Source organism: Chiloscyllium plagiosum, chromosome 10 (assembly GCF_004010195.1).
Source record: "Chiloscyllium plagiosum isolate BGI_BamShark_2017 chromosome 10, ASM401019v2, whole genome shotgun sequence".
NCBI classification, from domain to species: Eukaryota; Metazoa; Chordata; class Chondrichthyes; order Orectolobiformes; family Hemiscylliidae; genus Chiloscyllium; species Chiloscyllium plagiosum.
The window spans coordinates 92,130,652-92,145,867 of record NC_057719.1 but is presented as its reverse complement, the minus strand read 5'-3'; the positions used below and the strand labels follow the sequence as shown (position 1 = coordinate 92,145,867).

At 47.4% G+C, this 15,216-nt stretch overlaps 1 protein-coding gene across 1 annotated transcript in view; it reads right to left on the bottom strand.

Annotated features, from left to right (window-relative positions):
• Nucleotides 1–15,216, bottom strand: part of LOC122554034 (polypeptide N-acetylgalactosaminyltransferase 16-like) — a 106,296-nt gene that overhangs the window by 72,957 nt on the left and 18,123 nt on the right. The window contains exon 3 of the mRNA XM_043698521.1: nucleotides 1,808–1,875. Within this exon, the coding sequence (XP_043554456.1) occupies nucleotides 1,808–1,875 (68 nt within the window). The remainder of the gene's footprint in view (nucleotides 1–1,807; nucleotides 1,876–15,216) is intronic.

Below are 15,216 nucleotides of genomic sequence, written 5' to 3'. Positions count from 1 at the left end.
TCTCACAAATGTTTAGAGTTCTTTGATGAAGTGACCAGGAAGGTTGACAAGAACAGGGCGGTAGATGTAGTCTGTATGGATTTCAGTAAGGCCTTTGATAAGGTTCCACACGGTAGTCTTTTCTGGGAGGTTAGATTGCATGGAATCCAGGGGGAGCTAGCAAATTGGATACACAATTGGCTTGATGGTAGGAAGCAGAGGGTAATAGTGGAAGGATGTTTGTCAGACTGGAGGCCTGTGTCTAGTGGAGTGTCTCAGGGGTTGGTGTTGAGCCCATTACTGTTTGTTATCTATATCAATGATTTGGATGAGAATGTACAAGGCATGATGAGTAAGTTTGCTGATGACACTAAAATAGGCGGTATCATGAACAGTGAGAAACGTTATCAGAAATTGCAGCAGGACCTTGCGCAGCTGGGGAACTGGGTCGAGACAGGGCAACTGGAATTAATATAGATAAATGTGAGGTCTTGCATTTTGGAAAGTCAAATCAAGGTAGGAGTTTCATGGTGAATGGTAGGGCCTTAAGGAGTGTAGTAGAACAGAGGGACCTTGGAGTTCAGGTGCACGGTTCTCTGAAAGTGAAGTCCCAGGTAGACAGGGCAGTGAGGAAGGCTTTTGGCTCACTGGCCTTCATCAGTCAGGGCATTGAGTATAGAAGTTGGGAAGTTATGTTGCAGTTGTACAGGACGTTGGTTAGGCCACACTTGGAGTATTGTGTTCAGTTTAGGTCACCTTGCTATAAGAAGGATATTTTTAAACTGGAAAGAGTGCAGAAGAAATTTGCAAGGATGTTGCCAGGACTTCATTAGACCATAAGATATAGGAGCAGAGATAAGGCCATTCAGCCCATTGAGTCTGCTCCACCATTCAGTCATGGCTGATACGTTTCTCAACCCCATTCTCCTGCTTGCTGCTCGTGACTCTTGATCCCCTTGATACTCAAGAACCAATCTATCTCAGTCAAGGGTCTGAGTTATAGGGAGAGGTTGGACAAGCGAGGACTATTTTTGTTATAGACTAGAAGACTGAGGAGGGGAATCTTATAGAAGTGTATAAAATCATTAGTGGTATGGATAGGGTGAATGCACTCAGTTTAACAATAATTCCCCAGGGTTGGGGAATCAAGGTCGAGAGGGCATCAGTTTAAGGTCAGAGGGGAAAGAATAAAAGGGAATCTGAGGGGCAGCTTTCTACATAGAGGGTGGTACGCATATAGTATGAGTTGCCAGTGGAAGTGGTTGAGGTGGGTACTTTAACAACATTTAACAAACATTGGGAAAAATATATGGATAGGAAAGGATTAGAAGGATATGGGCAAAGTCCAGGAAAATGGGGTTAGCGTGGATGGACATTTTGGTCGGCATAGACCAGTTTGGACCCAAGGGCCTGTCTCCATGCTGTAGGAATCTCTGACTCTAAGTAAGACTCAACATCATTGCTGTGGGTCTGGAGTCACATGTGGGCCAGACCAAGTATAGATGGCAGATTTCTTTCCTTAAAGGACATTAGTGAGCCAGATGGGTTTTTAACAATAATGGCTGATAGCTTTATGGTACCATTATTGGGACCAGTTTCCAATTGCCAGACTTATTCATTGCATTTAAATTTCCCTGGATTTGATCTCCCACCCTGAGTACATTTACCTCTAGGTTACTAGTAACATGATCGCTACGCTATCACCAGTCCCCCAATCCTCCATCCTGTAAACTGCACCAGCCGCAGCTCTGGATGAATGCACTGCAGTTCCTTCTTGCCAGTTCCTTTTCTTAAGCAGCTCAGTTCTGAAGAGGAAACAGTTACTCACGGTCATTGCTGAAGTCATCAACGAGAATGATTTCCTGGATGAGTTTCGGGGGGCTGCGGTTCAGAATGCTGCAAGAAGACAAGACGATGAGAGATTGCAGCTTATTACAGACCAGCGACACAGACACAAAGCCCCAAGACAGTTTCTCCACCTCCCTCCCCTCCAAACACTAATCGGTTATTTGATTCTTTAAATGTAATTCTGTTATTAGGGGCATCACAGCAGAGGACTTAGAAAATCCTAATACAATTAGGCAGAGTCAACGTGGATTATCAAAAGAAATTCTGAAGAAGAATTAGGACTGGACTCGAAATGTTTCTCTCTCCACAGTTGCTGCCAGACCTGCTGAGTCGCAACGGTGGCTCAGTGGTTAGCACTGCTGCCTCGCAGCGCCAGAGACCCGGGTTCAATTCCCGCCTCAGGCGACTGACTGTGTGGTTTCCTCCCACAATCCAAAGATGTGCAGGTCAGGTGGATTGGCCATGCTAGTTTGCCCATAGTGTCCAGGGATGTGTAGGCGAGGTGCGTTAGCCATGAGAAATACAGGGATAGGGTAGGGGATTGGGTCTGGGTGGGATGCTCTTCAGAGGATCAGTGGGGTTGAATGGCCTGTTTCCCACACTGTAGGGATTCAATGAGTTTCTGTAGCATTTTCTGATTCTATTTCACATCTCCATCATCTGTTGTACTTTGCTGTTATTTATGGCAAGAAATGTTGATTTGACAAATCTGTCAAGGGATTTCATTTTTGAGGTTGTAACATTCAGGACTAACAGGAGGAAATCAATTTTAACGGGATTTCCGAACACTTTTGAAGAAGTACATGAGTGATCGGAATAAAGGGTAATATAGTCACAAAGACTCCATGTTTGGACAGGGCAGTCAGAATAAATGGGTGACAGATACCAGCCGGTGCGTTACTGAGAGACTTCAGCTTCTTACAATCCCTATCGACGACTTAAATGAGGAGGTCAAGTGAAATGCGTCAGAGTTAAAGTTGTAAAGTGAGGTGGGAAAGTGGAACAGAACACAAAGAAACGGCAAGAACGTTGAGACAAGGTTAAGGAATTCCCTCCTTCAGGGCATTGGGGGGGGTCTACATATGGCACACAGACTGGAGCTGTTTAAGAAAGGCCGGTCACAGAACATTCAAATGAACTGGGTATCGGAGAATCCCCCAGGAGTTTCAAGCTGGCGTAGGTTAGTTATGAAACACATCCGACCCCACCCCCGTCTTCCTTACGGTGTATGGTGAGCCAAAAAACGGAACATGATGGCCCTTTTTGAATTATATCGATGCAGACTTGTTGGCTGTACTGGTCAGGGCCTTGGTGTAGCCGTGAGGGTTGTGTCTGGTGGTCCACGGGCCCCTGGGGGGGGGAGGAATCCTGAACAAATACGGGTTAACTTACTAATGTTCCCAATGGTGGGGAGCTTTGGTGAGATAGCACTGAGTGTGGTAATTCAATTGAATATAATTTAAGTCACCTTGCTATAACTTGGTTAAATTTTATTTTGTTTGTTTATTTATTTTTGTTCTTTTTCCTTGGTTACTTATTGGATTGTAGTTTTTGCAGAGGTTTTTTGCTTTTTTTTTCATATTTTGGTATTTTGTGGAGTAGGGTGGTAGTTTGTTTCCTATTATTGTTATTATATTATAAAGTAGTTACACTATTTTGTACTGGTTTTTTATTTAAAAAAAAGGTAGGTCACCATCAGCTTCTCAAGGGCTGTCTCGGGACATGCAATAAATACGTGCAAAGTCCACATCTCACACAAGTACAAACGAAAGCCTATGACTAATACTATGTTTCTGCAATCAACACTAGGCCAGTCAACTATGCCCACTATGAGTGGGTGAGAAAGTAAGTGGAGTAAAACGCAGGAAACATGAAGTTATCCACTTCGGAGGGAACTTAGAGAGGAAAAGGGTTACTTTTGAACAACAAGAGACTGGGAAAAGCTGGCATTAAGAGGAGGGTGGGTCGGCATTTTACACAAACCAGAGGAATTCAAGTACATCAAGTGATTTGGAAAGTGAGTGGTGCGTAAGTTTCTGGATTGGACGACAAGAGTGCAACATTCTTACTGCAGTTGTATAAGAGACATTGTTAAGATCAAAACTGGTGAAACCTCCCACAGCCTCTTTGCATTCTCCAGGTGGGTGAGGGATGGGGAAACAGGTGCGTGAGGGGGTAGGTGGGTGAGACGGTACCAGATGTCAGGCAGGTGGGAAATGCCGATTAAGCGAGGGGTCATATCGGGGAGGGATTGGGGGTGGAGTGGGGGTGAAGTCAGGTGTGTGGGGAAAAGGGGGGGAACAGAGGGTGTGAGTATTGGGAAGGGGAGTGAGGCTCAGGAGGGGCCAGTCAGGTATTGGGTGGGTGGGGGTTGGTTAGATTGGTCAGAGGTGTCTGGTAGTGAGGAGTGGGGGACCTCAATCTTCCAAGGCCTCTCTCTGGCCCAAACGACATTGGGCATGATTCTAGTGTGATCCAAAATGGCCGCCGGATGTTTTAACCACCCTGGGGGGCTTCTCTGCACCATCAGTGTGTCAGGGCAGCAGAGATGACCAAGCACACAGCTCTGACCGAGGTGCCCACCCAGTCCTGGGGATTCAAGAACATGAGGACAATTCCACAGAAGAAACAATCAATCAGTAATTTCAGACTGGGTCGAAGAGGAATCCTTTCCCCCTGAGGATTCCTGACCAGAAAGAGCTCCGAGTCTGTCGGGGAGGGACTGGCTTCGAGCGGGATTGAGAAACATGAGCAGCCAGTCGGATCTGGAAGCTCAGGCACAAGCTTCCTTTTTCAGAAGGTGAAGCCACTGCAGGAGTTGAACGAGCTTGTCCAGCTCCTGTGCTCCGTTTCTCAATGGCCCAGCCACTAGCTCGGGGTTAGCATGATTGCTCACGGTTTGCTGTCTCAGCAGCCTACAGCATTGTGTGAAAACCTCTGTCAAATCTCTCCTTCCATAACTTCCCTCTTCGGACAGCAAACCCAACTTCTTGAGTCTCTCATAAAATCCCGACAGAGTGGAAACAGGCCCTTCGGCCCAACAAGTCCACACCGACCCTCCGAAGAGTGACCTCCCAGACCCATTCCCCTCCCCTGCATTTCCCCCTTACTAACGCACCTAATCTACACATCCCTGAACACTTTGGGCTAATTTAGCATGGCCAATCCACCTACCCTGCACATCTTTGGATTGTGTGAGGAAACGCACACAGACACGGGGAGAACGTGCAAACTCGACACAGACAGTCACCCGAGGTTGGAATCGAACCCGGGTTCCTAGCCCTGTGAGGCAGCATTGTTAACCACTGAGCCACCGTGTCACCCATCAACCCTGTAACTATTCAATCAAACTGCCCCTATAAACGCCTCTGAAAACTTCCTGAAAGTGTCTTACCAGAACTATGAGCTCCTCGGATGCTGCCTGACCTGCTGTGCTTTTCCAGCACCACTCTAACCTAGACTCTGATTTCCAGCATCTGCCGTCCTCACCTTTGCCTTACCAGAACTATGCCCAGCGGGGCACCTAACCAGTGTTTCTAAGAGTCAAAGTAGAGGCAATGGGGACAGGGCTCGGTTGGAGAGGTAGGTGTTCAGAGGGTTGTTCATGAGAGAGACAATGGAGGGGGTGGGGGAGGTGCAGGAGGACCTCACCCTGCTCTGTATTCAGACGTTACAATCCATTATGTTGAGGCAGAAGGAATTACTGTTTGGTAGAGGTTTATAAAATCATGTGGGGCATGGACAGGGTAAATAGACAAGGTCTTTTCCCTGGGGTGGGGGAGTCCAGAACTAGAGGGGCATAGGTTTAGGGTGAGGGAGGAAAGATATAAAAGGGACCCGAGGGGCAACGTTTTCACACAGAGGGTGGTACGTGTATGGAATGAGCTGCCAGAGGAAGTGGTGGGGGCTGGTATAATTGCAAGAGGCATTTGGATGGGTATATGAATAGGGATATTTGGAGGGATATGGGCCGGGTGCTGGCAGGTGGGACTAGTTCAGGCTGGGATATCTGCTCGGCATGGACGGGTTGGACCGAAAGGGTGGTGTTTCCATGCTGTACACCTCTATGACTGTCGGATCGACTGAACTGCAGCCGTCAGCAAATTTGGAGGACGTACCAGAGAAAATAAGACAAGTCAGGAGCTGGGAATACCTATCGCTGAGTCCAAACAGAGAGGAAAGATGGGCTGAGAACGTTGGTAGATCCTGGGAAAGGCTGCATCAGACAGCTGGAACACTAGGACGTGTAGAAAGTTGGACAGAGTGACATGAAGAACTCAGATGGCATATTTCAAGAAAGCTGACTGGCAAGTGTGAATGTATTAGACACAATATACAGACAAGTTAAACAGCAGCAGGAGATAGAGAAGCAGTAACACTGCCCTTCTCTCTATGTAACTCCCTCATTATCCAAGGGTTGCTACTCAGGGACAAGGGCATAAGCCCCAAAACGTCTACAGAGATCAAACACACTGCACCATTCTCGAGAATTATCTGAGTCAGTACAGGGAGTAAATACACCCTGCTATTCTCTAGAACTCTGAGTCAGCACAGAGATCAAACACATACGACACCATTCTCGCTGTTCAATCAACTGAGTGAAGCAGCCACAAGTGGAGATTTCTTGAAAACACATTGGCTTGATTCTCTTTTTCAGACTTTAACATGGCTATGTTAACTATAGCCGTCCCCTCAGTGGGGAGCACCCTTGCTCATGTGATCAAAAATCCCTGAGAGTGAAAGTACAGCGCGGGAAGAGGCCAATTGATCTGAACCTCAATGCTTTTTGTTTCTGCAGAAAGTTTCTCCTCTTGTGCTTCATATCAATCAAAACAACAACTTCCCAATTGTTTCCCCTCGCTGTGTTGAGCTCACTTCCTCATTGACTGCAGTCACTCAACATGAGTGCGAGTTCCACATTCTCACCAGTCTGCGTGCCAAAAATCTTCTGCTGTTTCCCAATTGGGTTTAGTCGTTATAGTTATGCCCTCTACGTCTGGGTAGGTGGAAACATCAGCTCAGCACCCACCCTACTGAAATCCTGCTTAACTTTTAAGACGTTGAAATCTTTCTTAACCTTTGTATCTGCCTGCTGGGGAAAGGCTTCTTCAGTCTTTACAGCTGACCTCTGGGAGCGCTCTTCCCAGTTCTAAAAATCTTCTCGAGTGTTTCCATATCCCCTTTTTTTGTAATACGCAGACCAGAAATGCGCAGTGTACTCCATCTGCACCCTAACCAAGGCTCTGTACGTGTTGAGCAGAATGGGAAATGTTCCAGAATCACAGCCTGTCTGCAGAGATCCCCCTCTCCAACTCGTGGCAAAAGTACACATTCTCAAAGCAATTTCTGGGGCACAGGATAATAGAATCCCGACAGTGGAAGAGGGTCATTTTGCCCATCGGGTTCCATACTAACCCTCCAAACAGCATCCCTCCGAGACCAACCACTCCCTCTGCCACAATCCCCATAAACCTGCATTTCCCATGGCTACTCTGCACGTCCCTGGACACTGTGGGCAATTCAGCACGGCCAATTCACCCTAACCTGCACATCTTTGGACTGTGGGAGGAAACCGGAGCGCCCTGAGGAAACCCACACAGACACGGGGAGAATGTGCAAACTCCACACAGTCGCCCGAGGCGGGAATTGAACCCGAGTCCCTAGCGCTGTGAGGTAGCAGTGCTAACTGCTGAGCCACCGTGAGAAAAGCCACACCATGAAAACTCAGCGCCTTTAAAGGAAAATGTCTCAATGCTGGAGAAGATACGAATGGCCAACCTCACTGATTTCACATACGTTTCTTTCCTGGGTATTAAAAACGCTGGAATAAAGCATACAAAATTCCAGTGGTACACCTTTAAGGCACTGCATCGCTTGAAGTGTGATGGGGTCATGGTTACATTGCTGAATCACATATTCATGCACAATCCCAGTCCAATGTCAATTCAAATCCCACCGTGGTCATTTTCAAACCTGAATTCAGGTTTAAAAGGTGAATTCCAAGTGTTTCTCTTTCCACAGATGTTGCCAGACCTGCTGAGTTTCTCCTGCACCTGCTGGTGTTTATTACGAAGCATGTATCAGACTTGTACTTACACAGACCCCTACGGCATCGTATACAAGAGAAAGCTGCTCCTTACAAACAGTATCAACCTAAATCATTCGGTTCAGTTTGTGGAGTGTCATTTTTAACCCATTCCGAGTTAATCCACCTTCAGACAGATGAGGGAGTGATGATGGGCTGGAGTGCTGTCACTGTGAAAGAGGAGTCCTGAACATCTCCATTGACAACGGCTCAGACACACAGTTTGACACATTGATGGTGCTGTCAGCTCTAGCTGCAGGCAAGATGGAAGATTCGCGAGCTCAGTGCTTTGTTCATGAAAGAAGCTGCACACTGGCCTGCCAAACCCTCACTCCCACGCCCCACTGCTCAGACTCACACAGATAGAATCACAGACTGGTACAGAGCGGAAAGAAGCGATTCAGCCTATCTTGGCTGTACCAGTCCATTCAACAATCATTTCCTAGTGCCAACCAATTGGGCAGTGGTTAGCACTGCTGCCTCACAGCGCCAGGGAGTCGGGTTCGATTCCAGCCTCGGGTGACTGTCTGTGAGGAGTCTCTGTGCCTGCGTGGGTTTCCTCCCACAATCCAAAGATGTGCAGGTTAGGTGAATTGCCCATACTGTTAGGTGCATTAGTGAGGAGTAAATGTAGGGGATTGGGTCATTCTTCAGAGGGTGGGTGTGGACTTGTTGAGCTGAAGGGCCTGTTCCCACACTGTCGGGAATCTAATCTAATCCTGCCTTAGCTCCACATCCCTACACACCATTTTGAGCCAATACCCTCTTGAATGCCTCCATTGAATCTGCCTACACCACATTTCCAGGCAGTACCCTAACAACTCACTGTGTGAAGAGAGGATTTTTCTCACATCACCCTTGCTTCAATTGCAGATGGCTTTAAACCTACACCCTCTCATTTTCGTTTCTGTTATTTCTCCCTATCTAGTCTGTCCAGGCCGCTTATGATTTTGAGAACCTCTATCGGATCTCCAGCTGAGCCACCTTCTCTCCAAGAAGGAAAATCCCAACATCTTCAATCTATCCTCATCACTGAAGTTCATCATTCCTGAACCGTTCTTGTAAAACAGCTCCTGGTCTCTGTCTCTCTCCCTAACATGATGCTATTTTCCTCAGCTCCGTGTGAATGAACTGTTTATACATCAACAAAACCATTTTGAAGATTAGAAAGCAGGAAGGGTTTGTGAAAATGTAATGATGTGGGTAGTAACTCCTGGAACAGTGGGTGACATTCTCAGTCAGTGCTGTATAACCCAGCACTCTGCAGTCTGTTCAAAGGCTGCCGCTCACAAACCATGCTGCCTTCAATTGCTAGTCGACTTGAGTGGTTCTGGCCACAAGGTGTTTGAAGGTTCCTGTCGGAGCTTGTTTCTGTTCTCTGTAGGTGGAGGGTGCGGGGCCCACAACTAAGCAGCCCCCAATCCCCAGTCTCAACAGCAGAAGAGCTTTCATTTTCAGATCCTGTTATTGACTGCGAAAGGTTACAAAGCTGGACCTGCAGTTCAGCCACAGCTCGAGCTGTTCAGAATCCGACTCCCGTTCCCTTGTCAAATCACAGAATCCCGACAGTGCAGATAGAGGCCATTCAGCCCAACAAGTCTGCATCGAAACTCAGAACAGCATCCTACCCAAACCCCTACCCTGTCACTGTAACCCTAGGGTTAATCCACTTACACTACACATCTTCAGACTGTGGGAGGCAACCAGAGCACCCGGAGGAAACCCACACAGACGCAGGGAGAATGTGCAAACTCCCCACAGGCAGACACCCGAGACTGGAATCGAACCTGGGTACCTGGCGCTGTGCTAACCTCTGAGCCACCATGCTGCCCCTTTTGACAGTTTTGGTGCTTTAGACCCCCTCCCCACAGCCAATCCCAGTTAGAGACGTACAGACCCCAAATGTCTGAAAAGGAACTAGTCTCACTTGCCCGCATTTGGCCCATATCACTCTAAGCCTTTCCAATCCATTTACCTGTCCACATTTGTTTTGAAATGTTGCAGCTGGACTTACCTCTACCACCTTCTCTGACAGCGCATTTGGGGAAGCAGTTATGACCCTGGTCCGTTTTAAATCTTGCCCCTCTCACCATAAACCTCTGCCCTCTAGTTTTGGACTCCCCTACCCTCGGAAAAAGACCTTGGCTATTCACCCCATCCATGCCCCTCATAAATTTTTAAGGTCACCCCTCAGCCTCTGAAGCTCCAAGGAATGAAGTTCCAGCCTTCCCGCTGCTCTTTCCAACTCAAACCCTCCAGTCCTGGCAACATCCTGGTAATTTCTTTTCCTGTATCCTTTCTAGTTTAACAACATCCTTCCTATAGCAGGGCAGCTAGAATTGTACGCAGTACTCCAAATGTGGTCTTACCAATGTCTTGTACGGCCACAACATGACATCCCCACCCCTGTACTCAGTGCTCTGACCGATTAAGGCAAGCGCGCCAAATCACCCTGTCTTCACTACCCTGTCCACCTGTCATGCCTCTTTTAAGGAACTATGTACTTGCATCCCTACATCTCTCTGTTCGACAGCACTCCCTGGGGTCTGACCATTAATTGTGTAAGCCCTATCCTAGTTTGGTCTTACCAAAATGCAACACCTCATATTTATCCAAACTAAACTCCATCTCAGATTCTTGGCCTTATTTCCAGTTCCCTTTGAGCTTTCACTGTCCCCAGTATCCCTGTCACGCCCCACTTCACTGCTATAACCTGCTCCATCCCACAATCACCAGCAGTCCTCACAATTCTTGAGAACACCCCCACTCCGTGTTTATTTATTCAGCGTGCCATCAGCTGTCCTTTCACCTCAGGTCCATTCTACCCTGAAAGGTAGCAACGCAGCTCAGTAGAGTGGTCAAGAAGGCATACGGCAGGCTTTCCTTCATCGGACGGGGAATTGAGTACAAGAGTTGGCAGGTCATGTTACAGTTGTATAAGACTTTGGTTTGGCCACATTTGGAAAGCTGCGTAGAGTTCTGGTGGCCACATTCCCAAAAGGATGTGGATGCTTTAGAGAGGGTGCACAGGAGGTTCACCAGGATGTTGCCTAGTGTGGAGGGTGCTAGCTATGAAGAGAGGTTGAGTAGATTAGGATTATTTTCATTAGCGAGACGGAGGTTGAAGTGGGGGGGGGACCTGATTGAGGTCTACAAAAGGTATAGGCAGGGTGGATAGCAAGAAGCTTTTTCCCAGAGTGGGGAACCCAATTCCTAGGGATCACGGGTTCAAGGTGAGAGGGGAAAGGTTTAGGGTAGATATCCGTGGAAAGTTCTTCAGGCAGAGGGTGGTGGGTCTCTCTCTCTTTCTCTCCTCTTTAGGACTGAAGCTCTATGAGGAAGGCCCCTCCATCATTCAATGTCACCCGCTATCAAATTTTGTCCACCACATCCTTTGGGTATTTTGTATTCAGGATAAATGTAAGCAGCTGCTGTTTTATTTCCTGAAGAAGATGGCCTGTGCTGGGATGTGCACGGGGTCACTGAGGTAGGTGATAGTGAGGACTGCAGACGCTGGAGGTCAGAGTCGAGAGCATGGTGCTGGAAAAGCACGGCAGGTCAGGCAGCGTCCGAGGAGCAGGAGAATCGACGTTTCGGGCATGAGCCCTTCTTCAGGAATTGGACACTGGGGTAGAGTGAGTCAGCACACTACACTTCCCTGGGCCAGCTCACCGCATTATCTCTGTGGAGCACTCAGGAACTAATCCCAGCCTAACTGCAGGAAGGTTACAGGTGAGAAAGAAAGAGCTTGCATTTGAGTTGCACCCTGAGGTCACCCAGGCGTTTACAGCTGGTAACGTCCCCTAGGTTTGTAGTCACTGCTGTAACTGGGGGAGTGGGGGGTGGGTGAATGCCTGGGAGCCAATTTCTACACATGTTCCCAGGATCAGCAATGTGATTATGACCACATTGTCTGCACTTGAAGGAGACCTGGTGACACAGTGGGCAGTGTCCCTGCCCCTAAGCCAGAAGCTTCTGGGTTCAAGTCTTGTTGCCAGGGAAGCTGTGTTAGCAACGTGGTCAAACTGATCAGTTATCGAGTTGTAAACGCTTCCCCTGACGTACATGTGATGGAAAGCCCCATCCATATGCACGTTGCCACGGAAACCCAGACGCCTCCAGGAGAGGGGGTGGGTTTGGAGCTGAGGTGGGAGGAGGCTGTAGTCAGTGGCTGCACAGTTGGGGTCAAGGGGAGCCAGCTTAACGCCAACAGTACAAGGTGCGATCCCACTGGAGTGGATTAGTAAGGGGATCAGGGGCAATGGGGTTGAATGGCCTAATTCTCCGACTGTACCTTACGGCATTATGGATTCAGGACCTGCCTCCCCACTGTACCTGTGGGAGACCCCGGTAGTCAGACCAGCTTTTCAGGGACAGGGGTGTAGAGACGTCCGGTCAAACGATCTCGTGCAGAGGATTCAACATTTGATCCGGACATGGACTCGCCCTCGGAGGAGGATCTTTTACATCCATCTGAGGGAGGCTTCGTTCCAGCCTGTTCAATGAGACAGTGCCCTTTGTCAAAGCAGTGCACCTACAGCTACCCACCGAGCCAACTCCAGGCCCAGAGCACAGACAGAGTGTCAACCATACCCAAGCGTCTCACACATCTCCCCTTGAGACTGATTACTAAACTTAGTGATCTCAGACTAAGTCCCACTCTCTGCAACTGGATCCTCAGGTTCCTGACCCACAGGTCACAATCAGTGAAGATTGGAAATAATATTTCATCCTCACTAACACTTAACACTGGAGCCCCCCCAGGGGTGTGTACTCAGCCCCCTACTATACTCACTGTATACCCATGACTGCATCGCCAGATACCAGACTAGTGCCATTTACAAGTTCGCTGATGACACCACCGTAGTCGGTCGAATCTCAGATGGCGACGGGAGCCCCCCCAGGGGTGTGTACTCAGCCCCCTACTATACTCACTGTATACCCATGACTGCATCGCTAGATACCAGACTAGTGCCATTTACAAGTTCGCTGATGACACCACCGTAGTCCGTCGAATCTCAGATGGCGACGAAACAGATTACAGATGGGAGGTGGAAGATCTGAAAAAATGGTGTACTGAGAATAACCTAGCTCTCAATGCCGGCAAAACCAAGGAACTCATTATTGACTTTTGTTACACATGCCCCCTATACATTAACAGCACAGAGGTGGAAGGAGTGGAGAGTGTCAAGCTCCTGGGAGTGCTCATCCACAACAAGCTTTCTTGGACTCTTCATGTGGACACCCCGACAATATTTTCCTACAACCTCTACCATCAGGGAGAAGGTACAGAAGCCTGAACACACGCACCAGCCGGTTTGGAAACAGTTTCTACCCTACTGTTGTTAGAATACTGAATGGACTCACAAACTCTTAACATTCGCCTGTACCTGTGTTTTTGTTTTTGCTGCTGTTTACCTATTATTTACTATCTATACTACTTAACTCTGTGATCTGCCTGTATTGCTGGCAAGACAAAGCTTTTCACTGTGCCTCGGTACATTGACAATAAATTCAATTCAATTCACATGTTTTAATCTGTGGCCGACACAGTTCGATAGGTGTGTCTCTCTTCCTCCCTCAGCTAATTCCCATGCTGCCGTTAATTTTCAGTAATTATAGGCAAGGTTTAGAGAGATGTGGGCCAAATGCAGGCAAATGGGGCTAGTTTAGTTTGGGAAACCTAATCGGCAGAGACGGGTTGGGCCGAAGGGTCTGCTTTCGAGCTGTTCAACTCTATTAAAACAAAAGTACCTTGTGTACCAGCACTCCCCACATACAAAACTTCTCCTGAATTCCCTATTGGATGTGTTTGTAACTTATTACTTACTTGAAGCTTTATTAGTTAAGCAAAGTGAACATGGTTCTGTGAAAAGGGAAATTATGTTTCAGCAATTTCTTGGAGTTCCTTGAGGTGTGGAGGAACAGGAAACCGTTGGATATACTATACTTATATTTCCAAAAAAACATTTGATAAGGTGCCACATCAGAGATTGTTGAGGATATATGAAAGCTCCTGGTGGAGGGAGTACTACATTGGCATGGATAGAGGATTGACTGGCCACCAGACAACCGAGAGTGGGAATAAGTGGGTCTTTTTCAGATGATAAGATGTCACGAGTGGCGTGCCAGTCATTGCTGGGGCCTCAGCTCTTTACAGTTTGCAGAGATTATTTTATATAAATGACTTGGATGAAGGAAGTGAAGGCGTGGGAGCTAAATTCAGTGATGACACAAAGATAGGTAGGGAAGTCAGTTGTCAAGAAGACATGAGGAGAATTTTAACAGATAAGCATGTGGGCAAATGGGGTACAATGTGAAAATCGTCCATGTTGACTGAAAGAATAAAAAAGAAGCACATCATCTAAACGGTGGAAGATTGCACAGTCATAGAGATGTACAGCACAGAAACAGACCCTTTGATCAAAACCGTCCATGCCGACCAGATATCCTAAATTAATCTCGTCCCGTTTGCCAGCATTTGGCCCATATCCCTCTAAACCCTTCCTACTCATATGCTTATCCCATACCTTTTAAATATTGTAATTGTACCAGCCTACACTACTTCATCTGGCAGCTCATTCCATACACACTCTGCCCCTCAGGTCCCTTTTAATTCCCGCCCCCCCCCCACCTTAAACCTATGCCCTCTAGTTTTGGACTCCCCTGCCCGGTCCACGCCCCTCATGATTTTATAAACCTTTCTAAGGTCACCCCCTCAACCTCCAATGCTTCAAGGAAAATAGCCCCAGCCTATTCAGCCTCTTCCTGTAGCCCTAAGATAGAGAGATCTGTGTGTCCTGATGAAAGAATCACAGAAGTAATTAAGAAAGCTAATAGAATATGAATGTACAGCAAGTAAGTTAATAGAACATTATCATTTATTGCAAGGGGAATTCAGTATAAAAGTATAGAGATTATGATTCAATTTTTCAGGGCCACTAGTGAGACTGCACATGGAGTACAGTGTGCAGTGTTTGTCCCCTTACTTCAAGAAAGATGTTCATGGATTGGAAACCTTCCCTGAAGATTTAATGGGCAAAAACCCAGAATGAGTGGATTGCCTTATGAGGGCAGGCTGCATCTACAGGAGTTTAGAAGGGTCAGAGGTGACTTAATTATAACGTGAATGTTCTTGAGGAGACTTTACCAAGTGGATGTGGAAAGGATGTTTCCTCTTGCGGATGAACCTAGGAATTAGAAGGTGACTGTTAAAGATCCGGAGTCACTGATTTAAGACCGAGATGAGCACAAATTATTTGTCATAGAGGGTGACGAAGCTCTCTTCCTGAAAAGGTGATGGA